Source organism: Rattus norvegicus, chromosome 3 (assembly GCF_021556685.1).
Source record: "Rattus norvegicus strain SHRSP/BbbUtx chromosome 3, alternate assembly SHRSP_T2T, whole genome shotgun sequence".
Lineage (NCBI taxonomy): Eukaryota > Metazoa > Chordata > Mammalia > Rodentia > Muridae > Rattus > Rattus norvegicus.
In genome coordinates, this window is record NC_141536.1 from 86,791,197 (window position 1) to 86,809,998 (window position 18,802).

Genomic DNA, 18,802 nt, shown 5'->3' on the forward strand with positions numbered 1-18,802 from the left:
GGGAAAAAGGGTAATATTTCTTCCAACAAGGGCATGAATAGAGGACCAGGTCTTTAATACATAGAACTCTAGGAACTATTAACAAAAACTACAAATGTTACAAGAATTTTTCCCTAAAGTTTTTAATGTTTTGATAATTCTACTTTATACTTGGAAGTATTTTAGATAAGCTGTGAGTTCCACCACAGCGATAAATGAAATCATTTTACCACTAAACTTAGAAGACATCTTTATCATACACTATGGCCTTTCCAGGCTTTGTTCTATTTCTAAATTCTCTTCTCAATTCCAACAATAGGATTGTCTGTTCTTATCATACTATCATATTATTTTGATTGTAGAAGATATACAAACAACATTATAATTTGTGCATTTGTTCTTTTATATGAAATTTAAGATAGTATTTTCCCATTTGAAAAATGAACTTCTGATTGAAATTTTATTAACTATGGATAACTTAGAATAGTGTATAATTTTATGATATTCAATCATGAGAACAGTTATTGCTGTCTAAGAATGTCACAATATAACGTTTTTTTGAAATAAAGATGGTATACTTTTGAAGTAAATGTTAGACTAAATGCACTGATTCGTGACTTACTGAACAATATGCATATATACTTTCTGGTTAATATTTTAAGTATTTATGCTGGCATCATGATATTAAAGAATCAGGAAAAATTCTCACTAATATGATGTCTTACTATTTTGTTGACAAATTAAAAATTAAATGAATGCATTGAAGAATAACTCCATCAAGGTAATGAACATAGGATGATTAACAGTATACCTCTTGAACATAGTCCTCTTTTTATTTTCTTTTTACATAGCTTAAATGTTGACCAAATTCTCAACCCTTAGATTTCACCATTCCATTCTTTCTTTCTGTAGTTTCAGTGTTTTAGCTCTTACTGTAAAGTTGAGGTGCTATTTACCTTCTATGTTTGTCTTAGTTTATATAGGGGAGTCTTTGAGATTCATTCATGAATGACAAATTTCCTTCTCTTAAAAACTGAATAGTATTTCACTGTGTGCATTTACACACTTTATTGATCTGTGTATCCAGGATGACCGATGTTGGCTCAGTATCATAGTTACTGTGAATAATTCTACTATTAGCCTGGAAATAGAGACACCTGATTTCCAGGTGTACTTATTCCTGACGTACTCCGTGTCCCGATATAACTTCATTTCCTGGTGTACTTAGGCCACAACAAATATACCATCAGTTGAAATAGTTTAATTTCCCTATGAAGTTCAGGTCTAAGCTATATTCCATCAAAGTTTAACAATACAAGTGTATCATTAGCCCACTTGATCATATGGATGCCTGAGAGTTGTGGCATTTACAATGCAGCAGTCATTGGCTTGAAAAAAAGTCAAATTTTGAAATAAATGTATCTACTGTGTGCCATTTCTGCACCATTATACATTTAAGGCTCATGTCATCTCTCACATGTATTATCCTGTACTTTGTATCTATATTACAAATAGATGATGAAATTAGGGCCTATCTGGCAGAAGAAAAGGAATTATTGGGAAGATAAAAAGAAATGAGGAATGGTGGATGAGAATGTTGAAACTGTATTGCGTGACTGAGTGAAATATCTTTATAAAATTCATCACTAAATATTCTGCCTAATAATTACAGACTAAAATTTTATACGTTTAACCATTGTGAGTTGAGAGCCATCACTAGACCAAGTTGTGGGATTTCTGACACGCATACTAAGTTTTAGTTTTAAGAGGAGCATTCATGCATTTTCAATGTTATCTGTACTAACTTAAAATCTCATCAACTGTCACGGCCACATAGCTGTAGGAAACACAGGGGCTTGGAAAGGAGGGTCAAGGGAAGTAGACACACAAAACTCTGGATTCACTTAATAATGAAGTATTTTATTTTTCTCACTCCTTTTTATGTATTGTTGATCTAACTACTAGAGATAGCATTTTAGGCAAAGCTTGATCAAACAGTATCTTTGGCCCCCTTGTCTGGTTCTCTCTTCGACACTTCCCTGCCCCTGTAGCCCTGTTCAGACCCAGAGGAAGTTCCTCCTAGGCCTTATCTCATGCCACAGTATTCTGCAGTCACAAAGCCACAGCTAGCTTAAGATTGGCCCAAGAAAGGAACTGCAGTCCTGGTCCTCAACACCTCCCACTCCTGATTTTGTGGCAGCACCGTTACATAAGCAACCCTTTTGTGCAAAATCAGTGTTTTCTGGGTTCTCTGGGTGCACGGCAGCTTATTAAAAGCAATAAAATAATAATACCAACTACAATATTAAATGTATCAGGTAAATTTAAATTAACTAGCTTCATCATGTGAAATATTAAAGGGATTAAGATGCTGTGAGCTATTTGCAATTTATTCACAAACTATTGGCCAGGAACTAGTGACGAATGAGAGTTTTCTTCTTTTTTTTAATTTTTATTAGATGTCTTTACTTACATTTCAAATTTTATTCCCCTTCCCAGTTTCCTGTCCATAACTCCCCATCCCATCCCATCCCCCTCCCCCATACAGATATTCTCCCTATACATCCCCCTTATTGCCCTCCCCCATATTCCCCTGCACTGGGGGTCCAACCTTGGCAGGACCAAGGGCTTCCCCTTCCACTGGTGCCCCAACAAGGCTATTCTCTGCTACATATGCAGTTGGAGCCCTGGGTCAGTCCATGTATAGTCTTTTGGTAGTGGTTTAATCCCTGGAAGCTCTAGTTGGTTCGCATTGTTGTTCTTACGGGGTTGCAAGCTCCTACAACTCTTTCAATACTTCCTCTAATTCCTCCCAAGGGGGTCCTGTTCTCAGTTCAGTGGTTTGCTGCTAGCATTGACCTTTGTATTGGACATGCTCGAGATGTGTCTCTCAGGAGAGATCTATATCCGGTCCCTTTCAGCATGCATTTTTTAGCTTCATCAATCTTACCTAGTTTAGGTGGCTGTATATATATATGGGTCACATGTGGGGCAGGTTTTGAATGGCCATTCCTTGAGTCGCTGCTCTAAACTTTGCTTCCATTTCCCCTCCTATGGATAATTTTTCCCCTTTCAAGAAGGAGTGGGAGCATCCTCATTTCAGTCATCCTTCTTGAGCTTCTTGTGGCCTGTGGATTGCATCTTGGGTAATTCGAGCTTTTTGGCTAATATCCACTTATCAATGAGTGCATACCAAGTGTGTTTTTCTGTGATTGAGCTACCTCACTCAGGATGATATTTTCTAGTGCTTCTGAATGTAATTATCCAAGGTCAATAGCACCATGTTTTCAGACCCATGGGAATTGATAAGCTAAAGCAGAGATACAAATATAAGTATACCTATAATGGCAATCAATGGCCAATTGATATTTAATAGCTTTCACTTATTGCCTAGTTCACTCAATTCCATCCTTAAGGGCATCAAGTCTTTTTGAAAATCCATGTCTATTTTTTGCAGTGGGGAGATTTTTATAGCCCAGAAATATTTCCACTAAATTATTGGTGATGTGACATATTTGTACTCTCGCTTTGAGGATCAACACTCCTACCATACTGACAATTATGATTCAAATTAAGTATCAGGATTCCAACAATCAACAATCCTATAAACCTTAGTTCTAGTTCTTAGTACTATCAATAATTTTCCAAGTATAGCATTAATATTTTCTGAAGATCATTTTTTTTTTAGTTTTACTGGAACAGATGTGAAGGAAGGTTGTTTTAGTATGATAAAAGTAGACTTGAAAGATATATTAATACACTGAGTAATGTGGCAAAAAGCACACAAATTATGGCACTGGGTGTCAGTGTCATTCATATCTCTCCAACTAATAAGACATGAGGTGGGATTACACAGGACGGGAATAAACATTTCTATTAGAGTTATAGAAATAGTAAAGTTGGATGTGTTAATGGTAATATTTCCCTTATGAAGCTGCATAGGTCCTGTGCTTGAACTAGAGCTCAAAAAAAGGTACGCATGACACATCTAAATTTTAACACTAATGCAGATTCAGTAGGTCCATGGCTAAATATATTTTTTGTGTTGTTTTCTTATTTCTCCCTTATCTCCTTTCTTCTTTTTCAACTGGAATTTTAGCTTCCTGTGGGCATTTGTATAACCCCAACAACCAACAGTGTACAGAGAACTATTGCCTCCACATCATGGCTGATGTTTTGTTGTTGTTGTTGGTGGTGGTGTATTATTATTATTATTATTATTATTGTTGTTGTTGTTGTTGTTGTTGATGTTGTTGTTGTTGTTACTTGTCTTTCTAGTATCTAGTCTACCAAGTATGATGATATCTCACTGTGGTTATAATTTGCATTTCTTTGATGATTGTTAGTGCTGAACATTTTCATGTATTTTGCATATTTATGTATCTTCAAATATCTTTATATGTATATACTGTGAGTGTGCACATGCATGTGTGCATGTGTCGCTGTGTGTGTGTTTATGTGTGCTTGTGTGCACATGCCATGACGTGCATATAGAGACCTGAGGACAACTTGCAGGACTTGGCCACAAGTCACTAGGCTTGGAACTAAGTGATAGTACTTACTGAGTGTGTGTGTGTGTGTGTGTGTGTGTGTGTGTGTGTATGTGTAAGTAGTTTTAGAAAGTTCTATTATTAGAAAGTTCTATTCAGATATTGTCCCAGTTTGGTTTTTGGTTTTTTGGGTTTTTTTGTCAACATGACACCAGCTAGAGTCATCTGAGAAGAAGAATCTCATTTGAAAAAAAAAAGTCTCCATCAGGTTGCCTGTAGGTAAGTTTCTAGTGTATTAATGATTGACATAGTAGGGTCCAGGCCATTGTGGGCAATGCCATGCTAGGCATGGAGACCTAATTCTTATAGGAAAGCAGGCTGAGGAATCTATGCAAAGCAAGCCAGTAAGTCCCTCTATAGTGTCTACCTCAGCTATTGCTTTGAAGTTCCTGCCTTGACTTTCTGCCCTCACTGCTCTTCATGGTAGAATGTAAAATAATAAAGTCTTCCTTCCTTCCTTCCTTCCTTCCTTCCTTCCTTCCTTCCTTTGTTCCTTCCTTCGTTCCTTCGTTCCTTCCTTGGCTTTGGTTATGATGTTTTTATTAGAGCAACAAAAGACAAACTAGGACATTTTGTCCTTTTCAAATTAAAATAATAATAAAAGGGGTTGGTTTTTTAAAATGTATTTTAAATTTTGCAAATACATCATTTAATACCTCACTGAACAGGCTGTGTCTTCGATTTTATGAGCCACACAGGCCAGGCTTTCATTTGATGTGCTAGTTTCTTGTTTTCACTTTAGCTGCCTTGGTTTCAGGCAGCACGCCCGCCCACATTCTCTCACCAGCACTCTGTAGTGTACTTTGAAATGAGGTACCTTCAGTTTTATTCTTTTGACTCAGATTGCTTCGGCTGCTCCTGATGGTTGCTAGCACCATATGAATTTAGAGATTGTATTTTCTATTTCTGCTGAACAATAGTCATTGACATGGCAGCTCTTCTTAGGTAGTACAAGCATTTTAACAAAATGAATTCTGTCAATCCATAAGGGTGGAATATCTTTCATTGATTTGTGTTATCTTTGATTTCTTTTAAAATGTCTTATAGCTTCACTATACAGATCTTTTCCTTGTTCAATTTATTGCAAAGCTTTTCTTTTGTTTTCTTTTCTTTTTATCTTCTTTTAAATTTTACTTTTCTTGGATATTTGACATATTTACATTTCAAATGTTATCCCTTTCCCCCTCTCCCGTATCCCCTCCCCCTGCTTCTATGGGAATGCTTCCACTCACACCCACCCATTCCCCATCAATGCGCTGGCATTCCCCTACGCTGGGAAAACAAGCCTTCACAAGACCAAGAGCTTTTCTTCCTATTGATGCTGGACAATGCCATCCTCTGCTACATATGTGGTTGAAGCCCCATATATGTACTCTTTGGTTGGTGGTTTAGTCCCTGGGAGCAACAGGGGTTCTGGTTAGTTGATATTGTTGTTCTTCCTATGGGGTTGCAAACCACTTCAGCATCTTCAGTCTTTTCTCTAACTCCTCCATTGATGCCTACTTGTTCAGTCCAATGGTTAGCTTCAACCATCCTCATCTGTATCAGTAGTGCTCTGGCAGAGCCTCTCAGGAGACACTCATATCTGGCTCTTGTCAGCAAGCATTTCTTGGCATTGGCAATAGTGACTAGGTTTGGTGGCTACATATGGGATGGATCCCCAGGTGGGACAGTCCCATATAACCTTTTCTTCAGTCCCTGCTACACTCTTTGTCCCTGTATTTCCTCCCATGAGTATTTTGTTCTCCCTTCTAAGAACAAATGAAGCATCCCACATTTTGGTCTTCTTTCTTCTTGAGCTTCATATGGCCTATGAATTGTTTCTTGGGTATTCCGAGTTTGGGGGCTAATATCCACTTATCAGTGAGTGCATACCATGTGTGTTCTTTTGTGGCTGGGTTACCTCACTCAGTTCCTTCCATTTGACTAAGAATTTCATGTAGTCATTGTTTTTGATAGCTAAGTAGTACTCCATTGTGTAAATGTACCACATTTTCAGTATCCCTCAGTTGAGAATTCTTTGTTTAGCTCTGTACCCCATTATTAATGGCACTATTTATTCTCTGGTGTCTAACTTCTTGAGTTCTTTGTATATATATTAGATAGTAGCATTCTATCAGATGTAGGATTGGTGAAGATCTTTTCCCAATCTGTTGGTTGCCATTTTGTCCTATTGACAGTGTCCTTTGCCTTACATAATAAGCATTGCAATTTTATGAGGTCCCATTTGTTGATTGTTGTTCTTAAAGCATAAGCCATTGGGATGTTTTTCAGTTATTGCAAATGGTAATTTTTTAGTTCTCTTTCAGATAATTTGTTTTTAAATATACAGAAATGCCACTGGATTTTGTACATACATTTTGCATCTTGCAACTTTATGCATTTATCATCTCTGACAATTTTCTTCTGAATCCTCAGGATGCCATATCTAAGTTGCTGCATATGAAGAGAGACAACTTAACTTTTCCTTTCCAATCTGGTTGCCTTCCATTGCTCCCTCTTGCCTAATAGTTTTGTCTAGAAATTCTAGAGCAACAATGAACAGAATTAGCTGGAATCTGCGACTATCTCCATTACAGATCTTAGAACAGCTTTTACTCTTTTGGGTATGATGTGTGCCATAAACAGTTGAATGGATTAAATCTTTCTCCTTTATAACAAATATATTGAGAGGTTTATCAAGAAAGGATGTTATATTTTATCCAATATAGTCTACTAAGGAGACCATATTTTTTCCTTCATTCTGTCAATGTGCTGCTATAGTTTTATGTATGCTAAGTCATCCTTCAATCCCTAGGGTAAATTCCACCTGATTGCAGCACATGATCCTTTCAATGTGCTGTTGAATTCAGCTTGCGGGTATATTGTTGAGGACTCTCACACACATGTTTATTAAGGAGATTGGTCTGTAATTTATTTTCTTGAAATGTCTTTCTCTGACTTTACTATTAGAGAAATTATGTCCTCCCGAAATAAGTTCAAAAATATATCCATATCTTCTTCTTTAGTATTTGGAAGGCTTTGAGAGTTGGTATTAGTTCTTGAAATGCTTGCTAAAATTCAGGAGTTGAGACCACTGGATGCTAGAATTTTCTTCAACGGGAAATATTTTGTTATAGATTCAATCTTCTTACTCATAATATATCTGTTCAGATTTCAATTTCTTCATAATTCAGTTCCTGCAAGTTATATATGTCTGGGAATTTATTCATGTCCTCTAGGTTATCCAATTTGTTTGCATGTTATTCTCATAGTAATCTCTTATAATCCTTTGTGGTTTTTTGGTACCAACTACAGTGTTTCTTCTCTCGTTTCAGCTTTTATTGATCTGACTCTTTGCTCTTCTGTCTTTATTTAGCTACAGGTTTGTCAAATCACACCCTCTAACATAAAAAGCAAGTCTTGACTCTTTTGTTCTTTTCTACTGTTACTATAGTTTCAATGCCATTCCTGAGTTCATTATTCCTTCTTTCTGTTCCATTGAGACTTACTTTGTCAACCTCTACACACCAGCTTTTCTGGGAAAGGACAGACCGGTTTGACACCAGACAGCTGGAAGACACGCATGGAAATGCATATGACAGCACATGTGTTCAACCTGGAACAAGTGGATAGGCCTGGAACTTGGATTTTTGTGGTTTACCTAATGCGGGGACAAGCCTGGGGCTTATTTGCTGAAACAGTTCTAAATCCTAGGTCCATGGGAACAGGTCCCGAATTTGTGTCTTTTGGGACTATTTGTGTGGCATTTTTTCTCTCAATTGCAACATTCCCTCCTGCCAAACTGAAATTATTGCTCTAGGAAGGGTGTGTGTGTGTGTGTGTGTGTGTGTGTGTGTGTGTGTGTGTGTGTATGTGTGTGTGTGTATTTGTGTGTGTGTGTGTTGAGTAGTTGGGGTATTATAAGCTTCAGGAGGTAAACAAATGTTAACTGTTGGAAAGAATAGAAAGTTGAAGGTTCCTGAGGTCCTCTATCCAACAGTATAAAAAGAAACATAACAGTTGCTGTTGTGGAATGCTGATCATCAAAATGTGAAGGGACATTTGTATAGTCCAGTTGCCTGCAAGCTTCAGAGAGCCCCAGGTTGCAGGTCTTCAGAAGTTGGTTGGGGTAGGTTTTCTGGTGATACAGCTGCTTTGGAGTCATCCCTGCTCCTTGTAAGTAAATTCCTCACCCATTCCCATTAGTAACCTTGGTAAAAATCTTATTGGTTCACCACATTGCCCAGCCATGAAGTCCTTGTGTTGGTCTGTTTGGGCTACCTTTCTGGAATGAATAGGTGTGTGTGTGTGTGTGTGTGTGTGTGTGTGTGTGTGTGTGTGTGTGTGTGTGTTTGGTGTGTGTGGTATCTCTCTCCAGGAAAAGTCTATATCACACAACAGAGACCTATGTATATCCTGAGTCCATGGGATCAAGGCAGCAGCCAGTCTCTCCGAGGGTAATTCTGTCTGTGTCATTGATCAATGGGTCCTACTTGGGAGTCTGTATGAGCTGATGTATGTGTGGAGACCTGTGTGCAGGTTCTAGGTTAAAGGCTATATTCACAATGGTTGGCCTGGTTATAGGAACATTAGACCCCTCTAAAACCTGAATACCAAAAGACAGCCTAGACCTGGAACAAGGATCAGACCATCCTCAGGAATCTACTAGAATAGAACTAAATTCTGGGTTTATTGGTATGTGGGGCTTTAGGAATCAACTTGGTGTTAAATAAATCAACACCTTTTGTAGATGTAGACCCAGTACTAGAGACCAAGGGTTCTGTGTTAGTGTGAGAAGTAACCCTAATGGCAGGGCCTTCAAGAGACAACACAGTGACATCCATGGCTAAGAAATTGAGGTGACAGTGAACGAACACAGACACAAGTACAGAAAAGTTGTGCTCATTCTTTATAGTATAAGCAAAGAGGTTAGCTAATCTGGATAGGAGGTATGTGTAGCAGTTACCATGGCAAATATCCAAGAGGAGGAAGCTTCACTTGATACTTTCTGCACACCCTGGTTTCAGCTGAAGATCAACCACTGATCAACACCTACACCTAAGAAAGGCTCTGCATTTCCTTTGAGCCTGACTACAGGAAAGTTTTGTTATTCCCATGGATCTGAAGCTTGGGGATCCTTAACAGTGGTGGTACCCATGTCAACAATGCACATTAATGCAGGACTTCAGCTCCCTCTGAAAGACCCTGGTGGTAGGTGGACATGCAGCATATATCTAAAGTTATATATATATATATATATGCCTGATACTAGGGTTATAGGAGATAGCGTAGTATTGAGGAGAGACCAGAATATAAAGGCTGATAGAGTCAATCTTGTACCAAGGGAAACCTGAAGCCTTGGATATTGATGTAAATCTAGAAATTAAATATTAGGTCTAGAGCTAATGGCTTTGGATCTAACCTGGAGTAGGGCAGCCTAGAACCTGTGTCTATAGGTACCAGCATGAAGTGTGGGGCTATGAGGGTCTTGCTGATGATAGTCAGTAGTGAAGACTAGTTGAAAAGTCCAAGGCAAAGTCAATACTCACTTCTCTCTCCTTGTCCAAAGCTGTTTATATCTGGAGATGTGCTGCATGGGCTAGAAAAGATGTTACAAGGGTAGTGCTACATTGCCCTTCCATATTTCTTTATTTCAATGCTACATCAAATACTGTAACTTCTCAGTTCCTTTACCTAGCCCTTATGAAGATAGTTTCACTTATAGATAGCTCTTTGCATTGACATTTCTGTGAAGGGACAAGTACTGTCTAGTTCTATTCTGTCGTCATAACTCCCCTCACCATCAAAGCTCCTATTCAATTGCTGGGTTTTCATTTTTGTGTCTATGAATAGCATTTTATTTTCTCATTGTTATAACTAACATTGCACATTGAACTGCCCTACATAAAAGTCTCTGCTCCCATCTACGGTTTGTTTTGTAGCAAAAAAAAAAAAGTAATTCATGTTCAACATAAAAGCCTTGAAAAGAACAGAAAACCCTATTGAAATAAAGGCTTCAAAGGTCAGTTGTAAATCCATCTTCTAAAGATAATTGCATAATGAGGTTTTGTTCCGTGTCTTTTTAGTATTCGATTCTTTCTCTTGTACATGCATGCATAGTTATAAAAACAGAATCAAACTGCACACACGTTTTTGCTTGTGTTGTGTCACATCAACTTGACTGGATTTACAACTCCCTTGGAGATGGTTGCAGCAAACCTCTGAGTTTGCCTGTGAGGGTGATCCCAGAAAAGATCCACTGGGAAGGGAAGACTCTCCCCAAATGTGGGTACCATCTCATGGGCTGGGGTCAATAAAAAGCGAAAACATGGAATGTTAACATTCCCTTTTCTGTACTCCTGACTCACTGACATGTGAAGGACACTGTGATGTACTAAACTTCGGGAATTGTAATTCAAATTAAATGTCGTCATCCTTTGGTCATTTTCCGTCCAGTATTCTGTCTCAACAATACAAAAGTAATTAATAAAAACCTCTGTCTCACCATCATTCCTGAACACGTCAATGATAGCTCCTTCTTAATTTTGTTTCTACATCTGTTTCAGTGGACATGTATTTAAGTACTGTTAGTTCCCATGTCTCCAGATAAATTTCCCAGTTACCTGTATTAGTAAGTAAATACATGCTAAGTTGCCAGCCACCAAGCCTATACAGCTCTGGATATTACACAGTGCATTGGCTTCCATTGCCCTTAGAACAGTCAGGAATACAATGGGGAAGTGTGTGGGATTAACTCTCCCCAATAGTAAAATAGTTGTCCTATTCTGACCAGGAGAGTGGATAGTGGAGAGGTTGGGGCTTAGAGATCAATTCTTTCTCAAGTATTTCCTCAGATGCTATGTTCCAAGTCACAGCCTTTCTGGTACAAGGAGCCTGAAGGGAAACAGGAGATAAGGCAGCAACATCAACATTGCTGCGTTTTCTTATCCCCCTCCTTTGTCTTGTTTCTCTTTTGTCTTACAGCGGCTACCCTGGAAATGTGCCCTGCAAAGAGGATTAGCACTGAAACATTTTCTCCCTGTATCTTCTTCCTGTGAGCTCCAGCTTACACACCTGTGTGGTACAATATCACCAAAATATTGAGGCTAAGCAATAAATCACCCATTGATAAGCAAGTGGCGTTTTTAGATATTCCTTATTATAAATTCCTCTAGTATAATAATTCTTACTGAAAGATATTTACACTCACCCCTGATAATTTTCTTAGGATAAATTTATAGGCATAGAATTTTTAAGTAATACAAACAGCTTTAAGAGGAACGGGAACAAACACGCAGAAGTTCCCTAATTAAGTACTATACGAGTCAGCAAAGAAATTAGTGGTGGCTTACTGAATGTACCTTTGATGGGAATGCTTTGTAGTTTAAGATAGTAAACTTTTATAAATTTTTCAGGAAATCTAGCCAGATCCCTAGATCCTGGCTAAGCAACATAAATAAATTGAAACGTATGCAAAATATCTTCAAGATGTTCAGTGAGTTTTCTCTGTTTTACAGAGAGCCCATATTCTATTTGTAAAAAAAAATAATTTCTTTTCCCCTGAGTGGTTTTGTTGTTGGTTTAAGTATGTTTGTGCCTTTGTATTCATTTCATTTCTACCTCTACACCCTCCTCGAATGCTCTCATAAAACTGCAACATAAAAGGAAGATTTACTTCTCAATGCTCAGCAAAATCTTACCTAAACCATGATCTAGCAACTGGAACCCTCTGTGACATTTCAGTTCCTGTATAAGCCACAAGTTCTTTCTGCGAGGACACATGTTTATTACTGAAATTTAATAATTTACCTTTGCTCCAAAACTGTCCATAATAAAGTCAATAAGTAACATATATGTACTATTAGGTTCTATTCCATTATGTATTCTTTCAGATAAGACTTACAAAATATATGTCTGTGACAAGAGAGTATATGAAGTTGGGATGTTTATGTGAGCTTTGCATTCTTGAAAATAAAAGAAACTACTCCAATTTTATCCCTGTGTGCTACCTTCTTACAATCCAAATCCTGCCTGTGGCCTGCTACCTATGTGTTGTAACAATTGTGAAGACAATTTTTAAGTAATTGGTCAGGCTATTTTATTTCTTCTTTAGTTCAAAACGGAAAAGATGCCTTCCTCCACAACTAAGCTAGTGCATATCTATTTCTATATTATAATCCTTATATCTTATATCCAAAAGTAATTTAATGTATATAAAATTGCAGCAAAACCTTTCTCTGAGTAGATTAATTTAGGAGCAGGGAGGCAAATGCTGCAAATCCTCCACAATGTGTAGATTCTAGTTTTGAGCTTCTGACTCTATATTCAACTTGAAGTACCTACAGAAGCCAGAGAACTAAGAAGAGACCATCACAGGAGGGGCACTTTCAGAAAGTGGAGCTAGTAAAGTGTAGGTATTAAGAAAATCAATTGGGGGGTGGTAAATACTATGAATTTACTGGCTTTAACAGCTTGGGCAATAGCAGAGTGTAGAATGTTTGTGGACCAGCATAGGGGGATGATTAAGGCACAGAGTCACAGAAAGCTACCACTGTGTAAACCACATGACATATACCTCATTAAGAATTGTTCAGTAACCCCCCTTAGACCTCCAAAACAATATAGACTCTTTCTATTCTTCTCAGTTGACTATAAGAATTAACTGATAAGACCCTGCTGATGAAACACTACATACTTTTGTATAAGTTGTAGAGAATTCAAGCTGGAACTGAGCTAGAAGCTGTCTTCTGACTAGTTTGCTTTTGTGATACCAGAAAGTGCTATATGCTATGTACATTGCATATGCTATATGGTATATGCTGGTATGAGAGAAAAATAGTCACTGATCTTACACTTATCTGAATCCTATAAACTATAATATCAACTTTCCAGGCAATATGTAACTACAGTCACAGGGGTGGCACGACTCTTATGGTAGTGACCATTACTCTCTTCTTGGATTTACAGAAGGCAATTTACATTTAGTACCATAAAACTCCATGGCTGAGGGAGTATTGGACTATAGGGAGTAATTTACTGTTGTTGTCTAGCTAAGTTTACATTGCATCAAATGTGTGTGTGTGTGTGTGTGTGTGTGTGTGTGTGTGTGTGTGTGTGTGTTTCTACCCAGACAAATGCTACTGTCAGCCTTAATTAGAGAAATTTTTCTTTGCAATAAATGGGAATGAAAGCAAAAAATTCATGGCTGGTCAGCCTCCCGAGAATACATGCAAGCTGAATGCTCACCCTTAAATAAAACATTTATACCTCCCCTTCCAAGTCTTGGGGATCATTGAAGAAGACAGAAGGGAAAGATTTTAAGAGCCCACAAATAGGAAGAAGGGCAAAATACTATCTTTGGGACAAAGCACAATGTTTACAATCATGATCTCACAGCATCTATATGTGTATGCTCTCAGCCAGTACAAGACTGAGATTGTCAATAGTCAATCTTTATTGAGGATGGCCTTGCTCTCCCTGTTGTGCTGTTGGCTACTAATGGATTATCGAAATGAGAATAAACCATCATTTTTTTTGGTTACATAACCACTGATGAGCCCACCCAGTAGCTCTAAATTCTTAGTCACACAGGCAACCTTGATTAAGCTTAGTGGGATATGAATGAGGAACGAGGATATGTAGGGAAGAGAGAATGATATGAGAGGTAGGAGAGAAATAAAGCAGAAAATAGACTTATCTAGCATCAATGAAAAGAGAGGTCCTTGGTCTTGTGAAGGCTCAATGACTTTGCAAGGATGGTGAGGTGAGAGTGGGGTGTTTTGGAGTAAGCGCCATCATAGAAGCAGGAGGAGGGGGTTTGTGGAGGGAAAACCAGGAAAGGGGATAATATTTGAAATATAAATAAATAAAATATCCAATAAAAATTAAAAGAATATTGTAGGAAGCTTAACAAGGAGGAAGACCCAAGTGTGGATACCTGAAACCCACTTAGAAGGGAAACAAAATAGTCAGGGGAGGCAGAGCAAGGGAAGAAACTGGGTGTGAGTGTGGAGGGAGGAGGACAAAACAAGGGGAAAGATCAGGTACAGGGCAGGACAGGAGGGATGCCCAAAGGGCCAGGAGAATGAAAATGAAGAATGTATAAGGTAAGAGTGATCAGAATGCACTGTAGGTATGCATGAAATTATCAAAGAATAAAGTTAATAAAAGTTATTAAATGGATATATATGCCATTCCATAAACAGAGGTGCAATTATCTTGAAACTATATTGGTCAAATTAATAAATAAATAACTTCTCACCAAGAAAAGTGATGATATTTAATGAGTAAACTTAGGATCTAAAGTCAAAACCACTTTATTTAAGTCTTTGCGTTACTACTCTGTGCTTTGACAAACTTCAAAGTTAGAACAGTTCTTGGCACATGCTAAGCATATAGTAAAATTTAAAATATACTAACATGAAAATAATTTTAATCAGTCCACATATTTTTATGTACTCAATGTTACATTGACCACTTGACAACATCTTACAGGATTTGACTTTGTATTTCCACTTTAATTGATTAGTTAATTAATTTAATTATTTATTTATGTGTGTGGTGTATGTGTGCACCTGCATGTCTATGCATACATGCAGAAGCCAGAGGTAGGTGTTGCATATACTGAATATATAGTTCTGCCCCTTACTTATCAGAGCTCAATGATTTGGTTGGGCTGGCTAGCCAGAAAACTTTAGGAATCTGCCTTTCTCTCTCTCCAGTTACAAGATTAAAGGAACACATCACCATACCCAGGATTTTATGTATGGATCTATATTCAGGTCCCCATGCTTACATGATAAGCACGATGTCTAGTAAAGCCATCTCTCTAGCTATGGTTTTGTACTTCTTTCCAGATTTCAAATGATTTCCAGGTTGATAAAAGACAGTTAAAAGGAATTAGCACTAATTCAGTACCTAATGTGTTCCAAAACCCTCCTATTATGCAGACTCTTCTTCCTAAGTGTATTAATTTTGGAAGCTCCCCATGATATCATAATTATCAAAATGTAGCCACATTCCACATTCTATAATTTTGGCATTTAAAAAGATTGAAATGACTTTTATAATTATAGTCTTAAAATTACTCTCAATTTCAATATTCCATTTTTTTCAATATAGAACGTGAAGAGAAAAAATTATCTTATGCCTCTAGCATCTGAAAGGGCCTTTGAAAATCTTACACACTATAGACATCCCACATTTAATGAATAATGCTTTCCCTCCTCAGGTCATGCCTTATAATAATGAAATTTCTCTTCTGTTAATTGGAAACTGAGGCACAGATAATTTAGGACATTTTGCCATGGTCATATGATACGAGGATCAAATGCAGTCCTGGACAAATTCAGAAAAGTCTTTGTATACTTCATCCCCCATCTCAGAGTGGGACAGTGGACTGTGGCTGGCCTCTTGAAGCACACACATGGACAACTGTGTTCTTCCTCCCAACACTGCAGTGCCGAATCAGAAGTCTGCAGTCTTAAATCCCTTTTGGCAGAGAGCCCAGATTTCTGGGACTTCATTTACTCTCTTGTCAGACTGCCCATCAAGAACTAAAGCCCTATGCCTTCATGCGGCTGGAGCCCAGAACTCTTAACATTTCATTTTATCTTTAGTTTAAACACCTTTTTGTTTCTGTTCTTATCAGCTCGATGTGTGTTTTATGTTCTGCCCTTTAAGTTTTAAGTCTCTTTGCCTTTTTGGTGTCTTTTCCAGTTACTGGTCAGTCTGACTGTGAGAAATAGCTACTTCTTCTGACCTGTCTGAAACAAATTCTAAAAGGAATCCATTGCCTGGAAATTGAAAAGATAAAAGCTATCTATTATCAGAAGCATGTGCTATTTAAACTTCATGTGAATTTTTAAAGTCTTTTGTTTTATTAATAATTTTACATATGAATCAAAACATCTACACTTCATGAGCTCTTTAATGTGAAAGGAATGTTTACCTTCTATGAAGAAACTCTAAAATAATTCATGAATCTAAAACTATGACCTGATCACAGCCATTAGAGACATTAGGTAATACAAGGCATATGATAGTAGCTGTTTATGTTTACTGAGGAACTGAAAATACCAAATATAACTCAAAGTTGTTTGTATTACTAACTTTATATGAACCCCTTCCCTCAACACAAAAAACTCTCCCTCAAACATTAGAAAAGAAATCAATGCACAGAAGGAAAAAGTAAAATCATTTGGCTAAGACTATGAACGTAGCAAGTGGTAAATGAAAGTTTCTATCCAGGAAGTCTAGTGCCAGCCTGCCCAGCCTCGGTCACTATAGCACCTGCTGTATTCGTGGAAATGCAGAAGAAACTGGTAAGGGCTGAGAGACTGAAGAGACACAGGAAGACAGAGAAGAAGCGTTTTGTTTCTGCCACTTAGCCTGCAACTTATGCCTACACTACATCAAAAACTATATGAACATTTTCCTAAGAGGTTAGTTTGGCTCTAGGGACAAACTTCACTTGAAGGCAGAGGAGTAGATAAAGAAAATTACTCTCTCCTAATTAGGGCTAGGAAGAGGGCCATGAGGTTTTGTGGTTGCCAGAGCACTAGACTCTGAAGCATTTTGGAATGCGGCTGTCTTCACAGTTGGCACCATCACCAATGGCTGCACTAGGTGTGCTTAAGTGACTTGCTAGAAAAAAAAGTGTCAAATTTTATGGCAGAGTAAGCGAAATAAATATGCTGTGGCACTTGGAGACCACACCTGCTGGGTTCAGAATACAAGTGAAGGAGGCCCTAGAAAGGAAATACCATGTGGGCCATTGTGGGCTTCAGAAAGTACTATTGAGATTTTATTTATAAGGGAAATTCAAAATACTAAGAATCAATTGTATCTCAAAACTACAAATAATGTAATGATAATAAAAACATAAAACTATAACTCTAGAAAAACAAGTAAAATTAAAACCAATGTTTAAAAACAAGCATGATAAACTATTATTTTTACATTCCTACATTTTTATTATTTTGTCTCTTTTTATCATTTTATCAATATATGATGAGACTGGAGAGATGGCTGCTCTTCCAGACGATCCAGGTTCAATACACAGTGTGCACATGGCAATGCACAGTGATCTGTATTTCCAGTTGCAGGGAACCTGATTCCCTTCTGGTTTCCACTGGCTCTAGTTATTCAATTGTTACCCAAAACAAGGGACTAGGTTCATAGTTCAAGCGCAAAGATCTGATATAGACCCCCTAAAACTCATGTGAAAATATTCAGACATCAAGTGAAGTACACATTTGTCACACCAGTGCTGAGGACAAAGAGACAGCAAGATCCCTGGAGCTCATTCCGGCTAGCTCATTTGACGTGCTCCAGGCCAGAGAGAGATACTGTCTCAAAATAACAGAGTGGACAGAACCTGAAGAACAACACCTGAGTTGATCTCTGGCTTCATCAAACATCTAAACACATACACATACACACACAAATAGGCACATACAAAAATATACCATAACATTGAGAATAAAAAGAATAGAGAATATTATACATTTATGAAAATTATTTTAACTCAAACTGCATATGTATTAGATCATATGGAAATGAAAAAACTAAAATGGATAATTTTCAAGAAAAATTTTAAAAATTTACTCAAAAAAACCCAGTGACTAAATAATAACTGTAATAACCACACATAAACATGGGATACTTCCTTTCAAATGATAGAAGGCACTGATGATTTGATAGCCACTCAGAACCACATATTTAAGGCAAAAGCAACAAAACTGTGATATAAACTGGTTTCTGGAGACCAAAAGAGACAGGCATTCTTTGCATTCCCTTCTCTATTACTACATAACAATTTTCAACAGGTATCATAGTACAGCAATGTAATGTCATTATTTCACTGTTTGTGTCAGGAGTCTGAGTCTGAATCACCAGGATGAAGAGAGGTGTCAGGTTGGTCACAGTCCTATGTGACCTTTCACTGACTGAAGAATTTAGTTCCCTATCATTGTGAGATTGAAACTCCCATTTTTTAACAATCTTTATTAACCATTTTATTCATTTCCATTTCAAGTGATATCCTTCTTCCTCCTGGTTACCCTTCCACCAATACCCCCATCCCATTCCCCTCAACCCCTACCCTTTTCCTCTATGAGGGTGCCCCTGCACTCATTCACCCACTCGCTCCTCAATCCTCTAGCATCCCCCTATGGTGGGGCATCAATCCCCCCTTCCCTCCCATTGATATCAGATAAGGCCATCCTCTGCTACATATGTATCTTGAATCCAAGCTCCCTACATGTATACTCTTTGGTTGGTGGTTCAGT

General features: G+C 37.7%; 1 protein-coding gene across 1 annotated transcript in view; it reads right to left on the reverse strand.

Moving 5' to 3' along the window:
• Positions 1-5,870: 5,870 nt before the first annotated feature.
• The window catches only part of LOC134486296 (uncharacterized), a 29,779-nt gene continuing 16,847 nt past the window's right edge, over positions 5,871-18,802 (reverse strand). Inside the window, exons 4-7 of the mRNA XM_087655349.1 lie at positions 17,777-17,932; positions 11,302-11,405; positions 8,021-8,081; positions 5,871-6,170 (exon numbers count right to left, since the gene is read on the reverse strand). Of these exons, the coding sequence (XP_087511475.1) occupies positions 5,871-6,170; positions 8,021-8,081; positions 11,302-11,405; positions 17,777-17,932 (621 nt within the window). The remainder of the gene's footprint in view (positions 6,171-8,020; positions 8,082-11,301; positions 11,406-17,776; positions 17,933-18,802) is intronic.